Consider the following 16,567-nt stretch of genomic DNA (forward strand, 5'->3'; position numbering starts at 1 on the left):
TAAATTCTAATCCTAGATTTATGATCTGTCCTAATAAAAATCACCATTTACCAGGAACTGTGTTAGACCCTTTACATTCATTATATCTAATCCTACCAATAGCATTGCTACCTAAAGACGTATTATTCTTACTTTAAGGATGAAGAAGCTGCCCTAGAGACAGTGTCTTGCCCAAGGCCACATAGATAGAGAAAGGTGGAATTCAACCCCAGGTCTATCTGAGCACAAAGCATGAATTCTTTCCACTGGCCGCCCTGCCTCCTTAGGCACTTTTATTTGTCCTTTAGTAAAAGAGCCATAGTCTCCGCTTCCAGGAAGAAGCAAGGATGTGCTGAATAGCTAAGCATTAAGATAGGTCACAATATTTGTAAACTTCAGTCTTACAAGATAACTAAAAAAAAAAATACACTGTAAGTATCTCCCATAATTTACAGGATTACATGCTCTATATCACATCTCATTGTAATTTAGCAGTTGAAAAAACACTTTCATTTTAAATCAGGAATTTATGGAAAAAATATTCCCTATTCTGCTTAGCTGTTTCAAAGTCTTAAATTATTTGTTTCTGAAGTCTAAACTTCCATGTCAAAGAAATTAAGAAAGCAGTAAATTAGGAGCTAATCTACGCCCCAAAACCTTATGCATGCCCAAGTGACAACTTCAAAACAAATTTTCAAATCGTTTAAAAAAGAAAAATCTGTTAGTTTGGGAAGGCTTGTAAGCAAGTCTTAGAAGGATATAACCTCTCTCGCTATTCACACAACAGTGTGGGCAGTACCCAGACAAAATATACCCATTCTAATTCCTCCTCTTCTAATTTACTTTGTCTTGAAGGCTTCTCCTTGTGGTGAGCATGGCTGACCTTCTATTGAAGACCAGTGACAAAAGATATCCAAGTAGCTCTGGTCATTTCTTTGTATATGTGGGTACTCACTAGGACCCTCAAAGGCAAGCAGTATGAATGTCCAATCAAATCTAAGCTCTGTAAAGTTAGGATATGTTCTGAGTTACTGGGAAAGAAAACTTAGATTCAAAAGTAACTATAATAAAAGAATATTTCTAACAGGTAGAAAGAACATATAAAATGAAAAACGCTTCTACATGAAAATATTGCTTCATTTACATTATGGGACTAACTAAAGAGTTAAACCCCACACCTACCAAAATAACACCACCACTACTACACATGCAAAAAGGGCCTTAAAATTTATTACTTATCTTTATTTCACTAACATACAGGCAGATAATTACAGAGATCTTCTTTCCTGGAAATTTCAAAGCATTTTAGGAAATTACATAGAATTATATATTGACCATATTTATTCACTAAGACCCCTAGTATTGGGTATATTTTGAAGAAAATGCACAGTTCTCAAAAAAGAACAAGGCTTGGTAGGCAAAAGAAAGTAAGAAGTCCCCTCTCCTCTCCTTTTCTAAAACAGCTTAATCAGCTCTCCTAAGAAGATAACTGAAGAAAATAAGAGGTATGCTCTCATATTTTGAAGCAAAAACAGCCAGTAGATTGTAGAATGCAGTAATCAAGGAAGTGAAGATTCTAGATTGAATTTGAACATTCCATTTGAACTGGTTGGCTCTTTTCCTCAAAATTAGAAGTCCATACCATGAAACTATACTGCCAGAGCCACAAAAGTGTCTTAGAAAACATCCAACAAATTTAAAGTGTGCACATTATACTTTTATAGAAGGATCCACTCATTCTTTTCTAACAAACCATTTCACTTCCTCTCTCTCCTATTCTTCCTTCTGATTCTCCTCTCTCTACCCCCACACCTAATCCTAAAGTATAAAATGATAATTACACTTGAGTGGAGGTTGAGAAGATTCCATAAAAACTTAACAAAAAGACTGCTCCCAGCACAATTTTCATATCTTTTAACACCTCTGTCTACAATGCTTGAGCAAAGAAAAGCATTATAACTGAAAATCACAGAGTGCCAGGCAAGAAATCTATTCTGAAATATGAATACATTGTAGAAACTTATACAAATAGCTATATATTTTAATTACTTTTTGAGTAGGAAAGTAGATTGGAAGGAGTCTATATTTCCTTCTGGTTCTGCTGCTGAGTGAAACATTTCCTTTTCTCTAGACCTCAAGTTCCCCATCACTTGCCATTTTAGCTTTAAACCAAAAAAGTGCACAGACGAATTACTGTTTGTTAAATTATATGACGATTCTCAGACATAAAATATAAATATCTGCAAAATACACCTTTGTTACATCTATATACAGAAGTGTAAGCTGTAGTCTTTGAAGATAAACACAAAATATACTCCATTACCAGTGAATATTATAAAGAACCATAAAAGCCTAAAAAATGAGTTATCCATGGTAATTCTTAGAGGTTGATGATTTTTTTTAGAAAGACTGATTAAAACAGTTATTTGCCAATTGTTTTCCTAAACTCAAAAGGAATAAAGTTAGGGGCCAGTCAAGTTCATGCACTCTGCTTTGGTGCCCAGGGTTCACAGGTTCAGATCCCGGGTGCAGACTTATGCACCACTCATCAAGCCATGCTGTGGCGGCATCCCATATACAACATAGAGGAAGATGGGCATGGCTGTTACCTCAGGGCTAGTATTCCTCAGCAAAAAAAAAGAGGAAGACTGGCAGTGGATGTTAGCTCAGGGCCGATTTTCCTCACCAAAAAAAAAAAAAAAAGAAGGAATAAAGTTAGACTGAAGCATTTTAAAAGGATGTGCATTTATTTATACTTGTATAACCTTTTAGGCAAAGAAAAAGCAAAGGAGAAAGAGGTTAGTTATCTATGTGGGTTAGTTCAAGAAGAAATTATTAATTATTACTTTAAGAAGAAATTATTGATTATCACAACAGGATACATTTTCTACGTATCCATTCTAACTGTGGAAGTATAGAAAAAGTTATTCCATATTTCTATTATGAAAATATTTTCAATTTGACCTCTTGGTCAATCTGCTTTATCTAATTATCAACTAAACACCATTTCCCAAAGGTCTTACCCACTAAATTCGTGGTTTTCTACAGAAAGATTTGGAAAAGTGAGTGTACATGATAAACTTGGAAAGTGTTTAAAGGGAAGCACCAAACCCTGGGTCTAATATATAATTTGTGCCCTCAAAGACCTCCACTAGCCATCACCAAGGCAAAGGAACAGAACTCTCTCCATTAGCCCTTCCCAGCCTCTCCCAGCCCTTCTCATAACCAGCTGCCTTTAGGGACATTTTATCCTCTCAAGACTACTGTGCTTTGGAGAGTGGGGAGGCAGGCAGAAATAATAAACACACACAAAAACTCTATTTTCAAATTCAATAGGATCCAGTAATTTTTTTTCCTTACAAGCAAAATCTCTAATAATATCTTTAAAAATTAATTTAATTTCTTAAAATAAAGAATGGTCAACACTACAGAATTTTTTTAATATAATTCTTAGCAAAAGAAATATGTATGTAAGTATCCATTCTAATTTCCCTAGAGGAAATTTTGACAAACAAAAGCTTCTCAAATTATTACACATCAAATGCATCAAAATTCTGCAATTGTCAAAATGTTAATTAAAATATTTATTATAATAGCATATCAGTTTTAGATAAGTCAAGCTTATAAAAATAAGAAGATTTTATGTTATAAGTAAACTTAATACACATATGTCAAGGCACACAAGATATTTAAGTAAATTGTATATGACTGTGAGAATCACCTTGCTATTTTAAATGATTACAGGCTTACAGCACTCAGAGCTTTGCTTTTATGACATACAGTTAATCATATCTATGACTTACTTGATGACAATTCCTTCGTCAGAAATGTAATCCATAATTATAACATTGTTCTTATGGGAAAAGGAGATTTACTTTTCCAAGCATACAAAGTAGGAAAAAAAAAAAAAAAAAAAAGTAGAGGCAATGTATATTGTTTAACATCAGGGCTCTATATTCACAAATATGAAAATCTCAAATTAACACAGAGTAGAAGGAAAAAGTAAGTAACCGGGGAGAGAGAAGGAAGGAATACCTTTCCAGTCCAAATTATAATTATCGTAAATTAATTCCTTTATTACTGAACTAGAGTAACATAAGTGTATTTACACAAATATGCATATTTATTTGTGTGTATTTGAGAACAAGAAAGTAAATTCTTCTTTTAATGATCCCGTAAAAGTGATCACAATTTTAAACGTTTTTACTGGTTCTGCTGAAATGTTACCAATAAAACAATGAGACTCTAAGAAAAAAGGTAACTGATTAATAGTTACAGGGCCCAATTCAACATGTTTTAAAAAGAAATTATTTTACATTAGAAAAAAATACACATGTATGTATACACATATTTTCATCCCATATTTATTTCTAGGGATTTATATATCTATATTGTATCATTTCATGTCTACCTATAAATGGAAAATTGCCTGAACTGTAAGCATGGGGATATGATGTAGTATTCGTGCACATAAATCTAAAAATGAAAATCCAGGATAAGATAATAACATATTACGTTTTTAGAGCTTCATCTCTCAGGCTCCCAAAGTACTTCATAAACTTTAATTAAGCCTCACAGCAATACTGCCAAGTAAATATTATAATACCCATTTAACAGATGGGCCGAGACAGAGCAACTTGTCCCAGATCACACAGCTTGTTAGTACCCAGTAGTTGTCCTTCCGAGTTCTGTGTTCTACTTAATGAGCCACACTCTTCAGGAGCCTGTCAGAAGACTTCTCAAATTCAAATGAGGATCCTTAAGGAATTATTATTCTTCCTACTTAATACAACTTGGAAACCACTCAAAGAAAAAGAAATGATGTCTTTTGAAATGATGTCCTCATCTTATCCATTATATTTTCCACAAGATTTAATGCAGATGATACTGGCTAAACAGCATAAAAAGTAAAACAAAAATTAAAACTAAATGAGCAATCCACGAAGAAACACCTATTTGATGACCTTGAAAATTCAGTATTAGCTCTGCGTAAAACAATTAGAAATGCCATCCCAATTCTTCAGACATTTCTAATACAATAACAAGACGGCAAATTATACTGGTGTGTTTTTTTTTTTTCACTAAGAAATCATGAGTCTTCATAATCAGATTCAAACTAAAATGAGAAGGCTTATTCTACTTGTAAGGTGAGAATCCTTCCCTAATTTACCTCACAATAAATTAGATCCAGGGTCTCTAGCTACTATCAGTTTTCTTTTAAATTTCAGCTGAGGGAAGCCTGATGATGGGGTCATAATCGTTATTAAAAACCATGAGAGACACGGCTGCTAAGATCATTACTTTTAGGCCTCTAGGTGCCTAACTACAGGACTCCTCGTTCTGAAAACCATCCCATGTCCACAACACATCTGCAGGGCTTCAAAGAGTCTAAGATTTTCCTTCCTATTCTACAATAAACTCTTTTTCAATCTCAAAGAAGTGGAAGTTGTTGGGCAGAAAGCTGTGTTATCTCAAGTCTCCTTCCAGTCACGGTGACCTGAGTAGACGTACTAATGGTTATTGATATAAAACCATGAGGATTTATTTTATATGCAATTGCTTTTACTCACGACATGACAGCTGATTGCTAAATACCTTTCATGAGAAAAATACATCTGCCCCTCTCCACCTGACGGGGTGGGAACTATTGCAAGACTCGGTTACACTATGCAAACGGCTAATATTGGGGGATGCAAACAGGAGAAGGCACAAAGCTCGTAAATGGGAATGTACCAAGAGCAGCAATCCCACAGTAAGTGGCACACATCACTCAGGGCTGATTTAAGGGATCTCTGGCAAGCTTAATGATATACTGTATTTTTCTTGAGTCATTAAAAAATTCTTATGACATTATTCTGTTTATACCTCAATTTTCAGGTGATTTTTGTTCCAGTACCCTCTCTATGTGCCAATTCAAAATAAGCCATCAGTTAGTGAACAGAAAATTGATTTGAAGCTCTTTAAATCTCACTGCCCTTTTCTGATTACAGCTTTGGCCAATTTTAGAGTTAAGTTACAAAGTCCCACAAATTCTCTAATGATAAAAACAAAACAAACACATAAGATTCTGTCTTTATGCAAAGGATCCAACACTGCATACCATTATATTTTTTTATAAAATAAAATTTTATAGGGACGTGAGGGTAGGAAGGTCATTTACTGCAAGAAAACAAATTGAGAAAAATCTACTTTGACAATGTGTTGCTTAGTTTATTGTAGAAAGGCATTAATCTATACGACTTCTGAAAGAGATAGAGAATTACTATGTCTAAATGGAATATATTTACTAGTAACTTTTCCCTTAGATGCTTGCTCTAGTTTCCAGTTATTTTATTAAAACTTTAAGTAATCATCCCTTGTCATTGTTAAACATATTGCAAGGATGACGTTCAGTCTACCTATTGTTTTGTTTGATCTGTAGCATTTTACATTTTTTTTTTGAATTATTACTATCATTTAAAGATCTAGAGATATTACATGCAAATCCAGGTTTCAGGTTTCTAGCTGCTCTTAAGAAATTAATCTTTTAATGTCAGGCCTGCTTTCCCCCATGACAACAGGCTGGGGTTGCAAAGCAGATACTCCCATAGACAGGGCACAGAGCATGTAAGCTCACCTTGCCATCATCCCCATTCTCACCATTTGACTCATTTATGCTACCTCCCTGCCCTCACTGAGATTTGGGCTTGCCACTTCCAAGGTAGCCTATTACTAGTCAAAGTGATGAGATAAATGAATGGGTCTGATGATCTGATTCCTGTTTTTGATGGAAATTTCCATAGTGATTGAGTCATATCATGATCCTCCCCATAGTAATCTACTATTCTGGGAAAGCAAAGCTACGGTGAAAAAACAAGAAACTGAGTGGCTGGTAATACCTACAAAACCAAACTGACCACTACTAATGATAACCTAAGTGAAGAAGAAGGAGGAGGAGGAAGGAGAGGGAGGGAGGGAAGGAAGGAGAAGATGGAGGAAGAGGAGGCGAAGCAGGAGAAAGAACACGGGGATAAAGGGATTTGCTGTTATTTTTTTGTAGTAGAAAAAGAAAGGCAAGCTTTATTTAAATTTGCTGTTTATTTCTTTTCAATCAGTGGTCAGTCTTGTAACATTAGATGCAGTAAATCATAATACCAAAATTTTTTCTTTTAAATAGAAACTCTACAGTGCTTTCAACAAATCATTCAGGAGAGTGTGGGAGGGCCATAAACACTAGATTAGGTAAAACGGGCTTATCTCAAAAACGTTAACCTAGAGTCAATATAAACAAATTAGAGCAAACATTCTGATTAAGTTATTCTGCTCTGGACTGGGGACACCACCTCTGCAGCATGTCTTCCAATGGAAATTCATTTTCAAATCCCAAACCTAGAGTTAAGTAAATCACATGAACCGTCACTCAGAATCTCCAAGTCCTTTATTTAGGTCTTTCTTCCTCAATACTCTGTGAACTAAGAAATAGCTTGGATAACAGGTGAATATGTTCAATGTTATTACTTTCTTCACCATGGGAAGGACATAAAAAGATACTCCTATAAGTATCTGAGAAGATTTACACGACAGCTACGGCAAGAAGTGAAAATAACCTTGTTATGATTAACAAATGTATCACTGGCAGGAGCCAAGTCTACTGACTTCGCTCCTGCCCCTCAGCAATAAATTCTAACAGCCACTCAATTGTAAGACCACTCAAGCCCCAAATAAGGCTCAAACTTTGAGGAGAGAAGTGTTTCGTTTGTGAAAGGAAGCTGATAAATCATATTCACCATGGAAAAGTACATCATGTCCTTTGATGGGCTATTCTTAAGAGTCCCAAGATTCCAGAGGGCCACGCAATGGGCTGGCTTGCATTAGATTTCTGCAAAGCTGGCAGCCTTATTCTGGAAGTCTTACATTACAGGTAACCTGATGACAGGGAGGGTGGGCCACAGGCACGCATCTCAGATCGCCTTTGGAGCCAAGGGGAGCGAGCTTGAAGACCAATATGTTGGAATCAATGAAACTCTCTGGGGAACTGGCTGTTCCCCTTTCAAATGCCACCTCCCTAATCTCTCCACTTGCTCATGTCAGATTCTTCAAAGCTCTGAACACGACACGAGGCTGGCATGATTAGGAAAGGCAAAGGAAGAATGCTCTCTATAAATCATGGGTGGGGGCAAACGGCATCAAATTCATGGACAGTTGACAAATATCAGAATTGAGGGATACTGCTTGGAAGTATAATTGTTTGCTCTAACCATGAGGAGAAAAACAAAGCTTCTGAATATTTATTAATGGCCTACCATATGCTGGGCACCGGCTCAGGATGCCTGCCTTACAAGACCTTGAAGACTACAAAGGGAGAAAGTCACAACAGCAAAAAGTGATTGTACGTCCAAAGACCAGGGTCATTATCTCAGACTAAGCACAATAGAAAAACACTAGCCTGAGGATTTTCAGCGTGTTTGCAGACAGATAATACAGCATGTCAGGGGTTGTGAAAAACAGCTCTGGAACTGACGAAGGTGTGTGAGGTCGATAATCAAGACAGACTGACCTATATTCACAAAGAGCCCTGGTCACTAGAGGCCAGCAAGAGAAAACACTCTGCCCCAGAAGTGGTGTTCTTACCAGTCTTCTCAATTCTCAAGTAGGTGCCATAGAAAGCTTATCTTTCCCTCACAAGTAACGTCAAAAGCATTCTAGATCAGTACACATGATTCTTTTTAATGGCCATAGAGTATTTTGTTACATGGATTTGCCATAATTTATTGAACCAGTTCCACACTGGTGAGCATGTAGGTTGCCTCCAATACTTTGCCACTACAAATTAATATGCCAACTCTTTAATAAGTGAGGTCCACTATTATTCTTTATTTAACATGGGGAATCAAAAAAGGTATTCTCATAAATGAAATGGTAGATTAAAAAGAGAAAGAAATGCTGGAAGTCAACAGGTCCTTAAATCTGGAAAGATCTCTTCCTTGTGCTGGGAAGGAGAGCCTGCATCTGCTTGGGTAGGCTTTGGAAAGCAGCACAGCCAGCCTGCAGAAGTCTGCATAAGGGAAAGCCTGTTATCACTCTATGTCATCTATTCATATATTTGAATAGTGGATAGTATCAGTCCCTTGGGGCTGGAGTATGCATGTTAATACCCGAAAAGCATTAAGAAAAAACAGTAGAAGAAATTTTGCTTTGTATTCTCTCAAATTACTAATTATTGTACAATTAAACCTTCAACAAAACTATAATAAATTCATGAAACAAAGAGATTCATGTTCAGACTCAGTAAATACTTGTGGGCCTATGACTAGCCAGGCGATGCTAGGTGCATGTCATATAATCTTCATGATAAGGAAAGTATTAACCTCCATTTGTAGGTGAGGAAAGTGAGGTTTAGAGAGATTGAATTCTTTGGGTAGGTACCATATGCTGCTAGCAAATTTCAGGGTTGAAATCTGCACCTAAATTTCTTGCCATTTCCAAATTACCATCGTGTCAACTGTCTTATGGTTGATGATTCCCGGCTACGATACTAGACCAGCATTTCATTATATTAAACGGGAGGCCTCTAGAACTAGTGGCAATTACATTGTAGAAATAAGAAGAAAGTCTAAAACTAAATACTAAATTCAGTGTTGATTTGGGTGGGTGGGTGTGTAAAATAGAGAATGTGGAAAAATGTCATCATACTTCATTTTATTTCATTGGAAGAATTTTAAAATAAATACCACATTTTTACGGAACTGGAAACACAACCACATTCATGATTTAAAACATAGTGAAAGCAAAGAAAATATGCATACATGCTTTAAATATATTAATTATATTTTGGCAGGAATTCTGAGTAAAACCAGAAATTAAGAGAGAAAACAATCCAAAAGGATGACAAGTGATAAAATGGCACTAAAACGATTTTTATTAAAGAATCACCAGAAGACTATGCAGTAAGTATAGCCTCCCTCTAATGACAGCTGCTTCTGCTGCTTTCAATTTGTGGGCAGTTTTAAAATATAGCATTTTATTTTGAAAAATTGCTTTAAGATGCACAGATGCCTGAGAAATAGGTGTTGGTGTAATATGGCATAAAAAATATCCTCCATAAGTTGAGCCTCCATTCCATACTACACAGTGCCTGCATGTTCCTGTATGTCCGTGCCTTCTATCAATCAAGAGTAAAGACAGTCTAAATAGAACAGTGGAGAGATGTCAACTGGAAGTGAGGAGGGCCTGGGTTCCTCTCCCTCCTTGGCTGGTTATTAGCCATGTAACCTTTACTTCTCGAAGTTTCCTCATTTATAAGACTGAGGATAACAGCCTTGGTTATGAAGCCCACGTAAGATGAATGTAAGAGAAAACACTTTTAAAAATGTGAGGTTTACATATAAATGTGAGGATATATGATTTGGCTCAAAGAGGTAGATGCTGCTATTTACAAGACACTGGTGTCCAAGGCTAAGAACTGATATCTTTTAGGTGATCTCAGCAGCTACTGAGATAAGGGATCAAGTGCCCTGGATTTAAATAATGCATCTGGGCCTCAAATATCCTCATCAGAGGCACACTCTGAATTCTAGAAAGATGAAGTGACTTGGCTAAGGTCACAAAGATGATCAAGACGAGAATCTAGGTTTTCTGACTCCCAACCAGTGCTCTATCCCATGACCACAGGGCCTACCCCCTTTTTCAGAGTACTGATATCACTATCGTCACATGAAAGGAGATTTTACCAGTGTACTCCATAAAATATATATTTTTTTCTTTTTAACTTATCATTTAGGTACAGATCTCTAGCCTTTTTTTTTTTTTTTTGAGACAATGTACTTCTCTGAGAGAGTGGCTTTGATCGAAGATGGTTGAGGATTGTGCTAAACCTGAAAATAGCCTTAAGAGTTCTGTATGAGGAGGTGGTGAGGGAGGTAGGAGGGAAGAAGACCGATTTGATGTTGTACTTGCATCAAGCTCCATTTCCATGGTTCTAAACCATTTAGAAGGGAAGTAATCGATCATTTAGTGGCCCCAACATGCCCTTTATCCCTTCAGATGTGCTCACTCCTAATATAGTGGAGCTCTGTCTAAGTACGTCAAACAAGAAACTGTTAGCCTGAAAGATCAGTGATTGTAAACATCCAATCGATGACCCCTATTCTAAAACACACCAGTGCTCCATTCATAAAATGGTTACTCTAGTGGTTACTCAGCAAAGTATTACTTAGGTCAATCAACCATATTTATTTAAGGCCTGTGGACTCCAAGTTTACTCACCTGTAGTATCCATCTCCAGGATTATTAATATAAAAGAGATTAAGGATTATAACACAAATGATAAAAAAAAACGCATGGATGAGAGATCCGGTTTAAACTACTACTTATACTTGGTCGGTGAACTATGGGCCGTGACAGACCGCTTCTCAAATCACGAAAGAAAAATCATTAAAATAAATTCTTAGACAACTTTGGGACATCCTGATATAAAAGGGTGGAAAAAGAAAGAAAAGACACAATCTAGTGGGGGCAGGGAGCGTCAGAAATAGGTCCAGTGACACAAAAGCCTCTGCGACTTGAGGATGCCACCTTCTGTCACTAGTGAAATGGGAGTTATCGAACTTGTCCTACCCAGTTCACAGAGACGTAAGGTCAAGACGAGGGAACACACGTGAAGTTGCGTTGGAATGTAGTGTTAGGAATGCAGATTATAAATTCTGCACAACCGGATGAAAGCCTGTAGTGAGCTGAATGCTGTGACGTAAACATAGAAACGCTTTCCAAACAAATCTATTTGCCAAAGAGGGACAAAAACTGTTAGAACAATTCGCAAGCTACTTCTCCACAAGATGGTGATATTTGGAAGCATTTCTATAATCAAAGCAAACGTTATATTGTTTGACAAACACACATGCCACTTTGGTCTTGGGCATTCTTTGATCGACTACTTAAAACCAGTCTTGTAGGTCTCCTCCCTTATATTTGAGCTCTATTCATGTTTGATAATACATTACACAAGAAACCTTGAAATAGAATAAACATTCTTGTACCTTTTTAATGTTTGAAAATATTTCCATGTTTTCTTAGAAAAGTTATGGAAATTTTTTTTTTTTTTTTTTTTTTTTCAAAATTTTAAATCAGACTCTCTTTAGACTAATTCAGGGCTCTGATGTATAGTTTTAGAGGTTTCATTTTGGGAAAAGACGTTTCTGCATGTAATAGATATATATGCATCAATAAATTATGATTCATGTTATAGAACCTATCTATGTGTATAAACAAATTTAGCACTTCCTTAATGAGTGAGATTTTAATTTCTTATTATGCTGTGTTTGTGATTTTATTCCTTTTTTTTTAATCACATCTTAATGTGACATTTTCTTCTTCAAAATAATGAGACTGGGAACTATCCTACACTCTGGGGACTGCAAACACATATCCTATGATTATGATACTTGTTGGCATAAGGCTTTACATTTTTCCAAAAAGAACCACACAAAGAATCTTCCAACAGCGTGAAGCAGAGAAGAACACATCAGCTGAAACCGCTAGGAGTCAGCCAGAACACAGGCTTTTGGTTCCCAGATCCGGGCTATTCCCATTAAACGACAGTTTTTCTCTCTCTGATTCACTGTTAAATATTCAAAACCAAAATATCCTTAAAAGACAAGGGAGAAATTTTCCACCATTCAACAGGGATCTCTAAACTTTGAGGGGGGAGAAATCCCTCCTGGGGAGTGATGAAGACGACTCTTGAACTTAGGGGTCAACTTTAATGGCACATAGGCGCCCAGTACTCTTACCGTCCAGGTGGCCGACTTGGCTGTGCTGGACTGCTGGAAGGACACGTCAAAGCTGTGCGGGCCCGGGTAGTCGGTGTTGGAGGGGATGGCGGGCGACGGCGAGAGGGCGTCGAAGGTGGAGCTGGGCTGCGCATAGGGTGAGGGCGCCGTGACGCTGTTCTGCGCGTGGTCTGTGTTGTAGGGGCTGGTGGACGAGGAGCCGTTCTGAATTTGCTGGTCCATGCTGTTCAGGAGCCCCAGGTTCGTGTACTGTGGCTGCAGGACACCCAGAAATCCTGATGTTAGCCATTTAAACTGCAGATCATTGCTCCAATAAAGGCATCATTTGGTCCATGCATTCTACAGTGTTCGACCTCAGGTCATTCAAGGTAAAATGAGCAATTTGTGACACGCAGAAACACCAAGAAAAGTCTGAGGACTGTGTGTGTTGTGTAATGACCCGCACAGATCACACAGCTCTCATGTGCAGCCTTTGGAGACTGTGGTCTCTAAAAGAGCATTTGAAAGTAGAATATGTGCTTATTCATAAACTGGGCAAAAAAAAGTGCCCAATGCTCAGTAGCTGCTTAGGAATTCTTTAAATAAATGAACACCACCAGCTATTTCTTATTGATTTTCTTCTGCCATGGTCTTCAGAATGAGAAAAACCGTTAGAAGGGATTTAAGCATTAAATTATTGTATATGGGGCAAAATCAGATGACTTTCAAATTTCCTTTTAGTCTTATAATTTTATATTCTGCCTCAGGGTATCAAGAGTTCCCCATAAAGGACTAGTTTCATAAAGACTGGCGGGGCATGGGTAGCAAAATTAGGGAAAGCCAACTATATATTATAAAGGGTAACATGCTAGCGTATCATCCAAACACAGCCTAATTTTTTTGTTTTTTCATTTTCTTTGTAGCAGTTTATTCTTTTCTAGAGTAGGACATGTATAAAAGAAATACCATCTAGTTATGATTAAAATTCTATATTTGATATAATTCAGAAGTAGGTTAGCTCATGGAGCTCCTCTGCCAGATGCCTCGTCTTCTATGCAAATGAGCCTGAGCACAGAGTAGGTACTCATTAAGATGTTCAAGGAAAGAATGAATTAATTTCTTCTTATTTAATCTGCAAAACAACTTTACTGTATTACTATCAGAGAGAGGAAGTGATTTGCTCAAGCATTGGCTAATAAGCAAAGAGTGGGGATTTTGAAACCAAATCTTCTGATTCCAAGTCCAGGGCTCTGCCCACGCCATCACACCTGTCAGCCTGATCAGATAATTTAAGTCATTCCTAAACCTGAGTCCAACTGGACACGTTTCCCAAAGGGGCAACCAGCCCACGGTACAGTTTTCCCCTTGTGAAACCTTCTGACACATGGAAATCTCATTGTTTCTTCAAGTTAGTGAAGGGAAAACAAATCAAAAGCAGGAAGAGAGAGGCAGTCCTGTTGGTACATATTTTATAAAGGAAGTGAGGACTCTGGCTCTTCAATTGAAATAGAACTCTGCGAGTCCCAGTCTAAGTAAAACTATGGAGAAGAAGAAACTCACAGAGAAATAGACACTTGAAAAAATTTTTAATTAAACTTTGTTTAATAAAATTATTTTATTAAACTTTAATTATTTCACATGGGGAGGAGAAATGGACTCTGCCATTCCATTCAGTCCAGAGAGCATCTGTCTAAATGTTAACGGTCGCATGCCCATTCCATTACATTTATACATTCGCATTCCCCTGCCGAATGCCACGTCCCCATTTGCTCTTTAAATAGCTATTAATCTCTTTACACTTATCCCCATGCTGACAAGAGCAGCTGTTTGTCTCGCCTCCTCTCCCCTCTGACTTCTACAGCTCCTGTTCCTCTCCTATGCTCTGTCTTCAGCTTCCCTTCTTGACAGGTGCTGCGAAACTGCAGGTGAGACAACCAGGGGAGAAAAAAATAAAACCTGAGGCCGGTACAAATGCGTCCACACCCCTGGCTGAATTAAAGCTCTTAGGTATCCAAGCCTGCGGCAACAGCCTGGGAAGGGGATTGAAAAGATATTATTTGTGTTCAAGTTAAGGGTCAGTATACAAAGCACTCCTGAACGTCCTGTAGGAATCAGATAATGCTCCCAGAGGCACGTGCTTCCCTACAGCAGTACAATTAGGGAGGCAGCCGTCTCTGACAAAAAGGACAAAGAAACTTGCCGAGCACTTTCTCACAGGCAGTAAAATGCCTGTTGGGCCACCCCTGTCCTCCTCCTTCTAGCTACACAGAATGGAACTTCAGCTAATTGTGGGCTTGGATAAGAACAAAGAAACGTGGCCCTTTGAATTTGTTTTTTTAATATATATAAAGAGAAGAGTTTTGGGACCTAGCTTTAAAAGCCAGTGAGCAAACACTCAGTGCTTCTTGAAAGACTTAAGAGAAATGGAAACTCCATTTACCTCCGAGGCACAAAGGAGACCCCGAGAATAACAGGAAGACTGAACATATTTGGGTGGCACCAAAGAAGCAGAAACTCTATTCCAAAAGTCTTTAACAGCACCGTGGGTGCTGACAGGTATACTTTTAAACGCCGTAATTTACAATCCATATAGTTCCAGGTAAAATATTTTACTTAACAACAGTAGGATTTGCTTCCAATGCTAATTCCTCAATTTATGTAACATAAAGCTAGATTTCTCAGGTTTGGGCAAAGAGCTGTTTATCATCTACGATAAAAATGGAAAAACATATTTCAATTTAAACTTTTCCCCGATTTTAAAGAAACATAAGCCAAGTAGTATAATCGATTGTCGTAACAAAAAAGCATAAAACTGATACTAATAACTTCAAATTAATTCACCTAAAATAAACAACAAACCCACCAAAGTAAGAATTATATGATTGGAAATCTACGTGGATACTTTTCATAGCTTCATTAAAAATCAATGTCATAAACCTGCCATAGGAAACTGCTTTAGACGTTAATTTTAAAAACATTTAGTTAACAACAATAACAAAAAGCCTCTTATTTCTTTGATCTGAAGAGAGAGTGGACATGGTCCCAGAGTATGATTGGAAGCCAAGGGCAGACCAACATAGCCAAGAAGAACAAGTGTTACATAGACAGGACCAGCAAAATAATTTGCACAGCCCATTGCAAAATGAAAACTCAGGGCCTCTTATTCATAGGTTATTAAGAGTCTCAAAATGGTGATAGCAGAGCATTAAACAAGGCACGAGGCCCTTTGCGACTGCAAACTTTGCATGCCTAAGGAGCTAGCTCTGTATCAGGTTAATGTGCATAATATTTATTCCTTATTTCCCACCAAAGTGAAGCTGGTGGGTTGAAGGGAGCAATACCTGTGTCCCTTCTTTACTGTCAGTAATTCAATAAACACGGGGGAGAAACTTGTGTTATGCTGGAACGCGAATGTAATGCCTATGTACAATGACAAGAAGAGTCTCAGAAATTAGAACATGACACTTTCATAGCAGTCACAAAAACCGCTCTCGGGAGAACTCTAGGGAGTCTCATATGTCCCATGTGTTTCTTATGTAACAAAAGCTATTAGAATATTTGAAATGAAATAGGAAGTAGATTGATAACAATAATAATAATTTATGAACACTTTTTAACCACAAGGTGTCTTGATCTCAGAATAACCTTAACATACTCATGGACACTCAATGAATGAATGAATGAAAAATGTTACATATCTACCGTATCATGTCTGAAAGAGGAGACAGTCTTCTTCCCACAAAATATAAAAGGAGAAAATGAGCACAATTTGTCTCATGTCTACTGTAAGCTTGATAAAGTAAAGCAATTGATTTTCTCTGAATTCAAACAGATGCTTCATT

General features: G+C 37.3%; 1 protein-coding gene across 2 annotated transcripts in view; it reads right to left on the reverse strand.

Annotated features, from left to right (window-relative positions):
• The window catches only part of TP63 (tumor protein p63), a 94,884-nt gene that overhangs the window by 64,058 nt on the left and 14,259 nt on the right, over positions 1–16,567 (reverse strand). For both annotated transcript variants that reach the window (XM_058556123.1, XM_058556122.1), the window contains exon 2: positions 12,747–13,001. In XM_058556123.1, the coding sequence (XP_058412106.1) occupies positions 12,747–13,001 (255 nt within the window). The remainder of the gene's footprint in view (positions 1–12,746; positions 13,002–16,567) is intronic.

This window comes from Diceros bicornis, chromosome 15 (assembly GCF_020826845.1).
Source record: "Diceros bicornis minor isolate mBicDic1 chromosome 15, mDicBic1.mat.cur, whole genome shotgun sequence".
Lineage (NCBI taxonomy): Eukaryota > Metazoa > Chordata > Mammalia > Perissodactyla > Rhinocerotidae > Diceros > Diceros bicornis.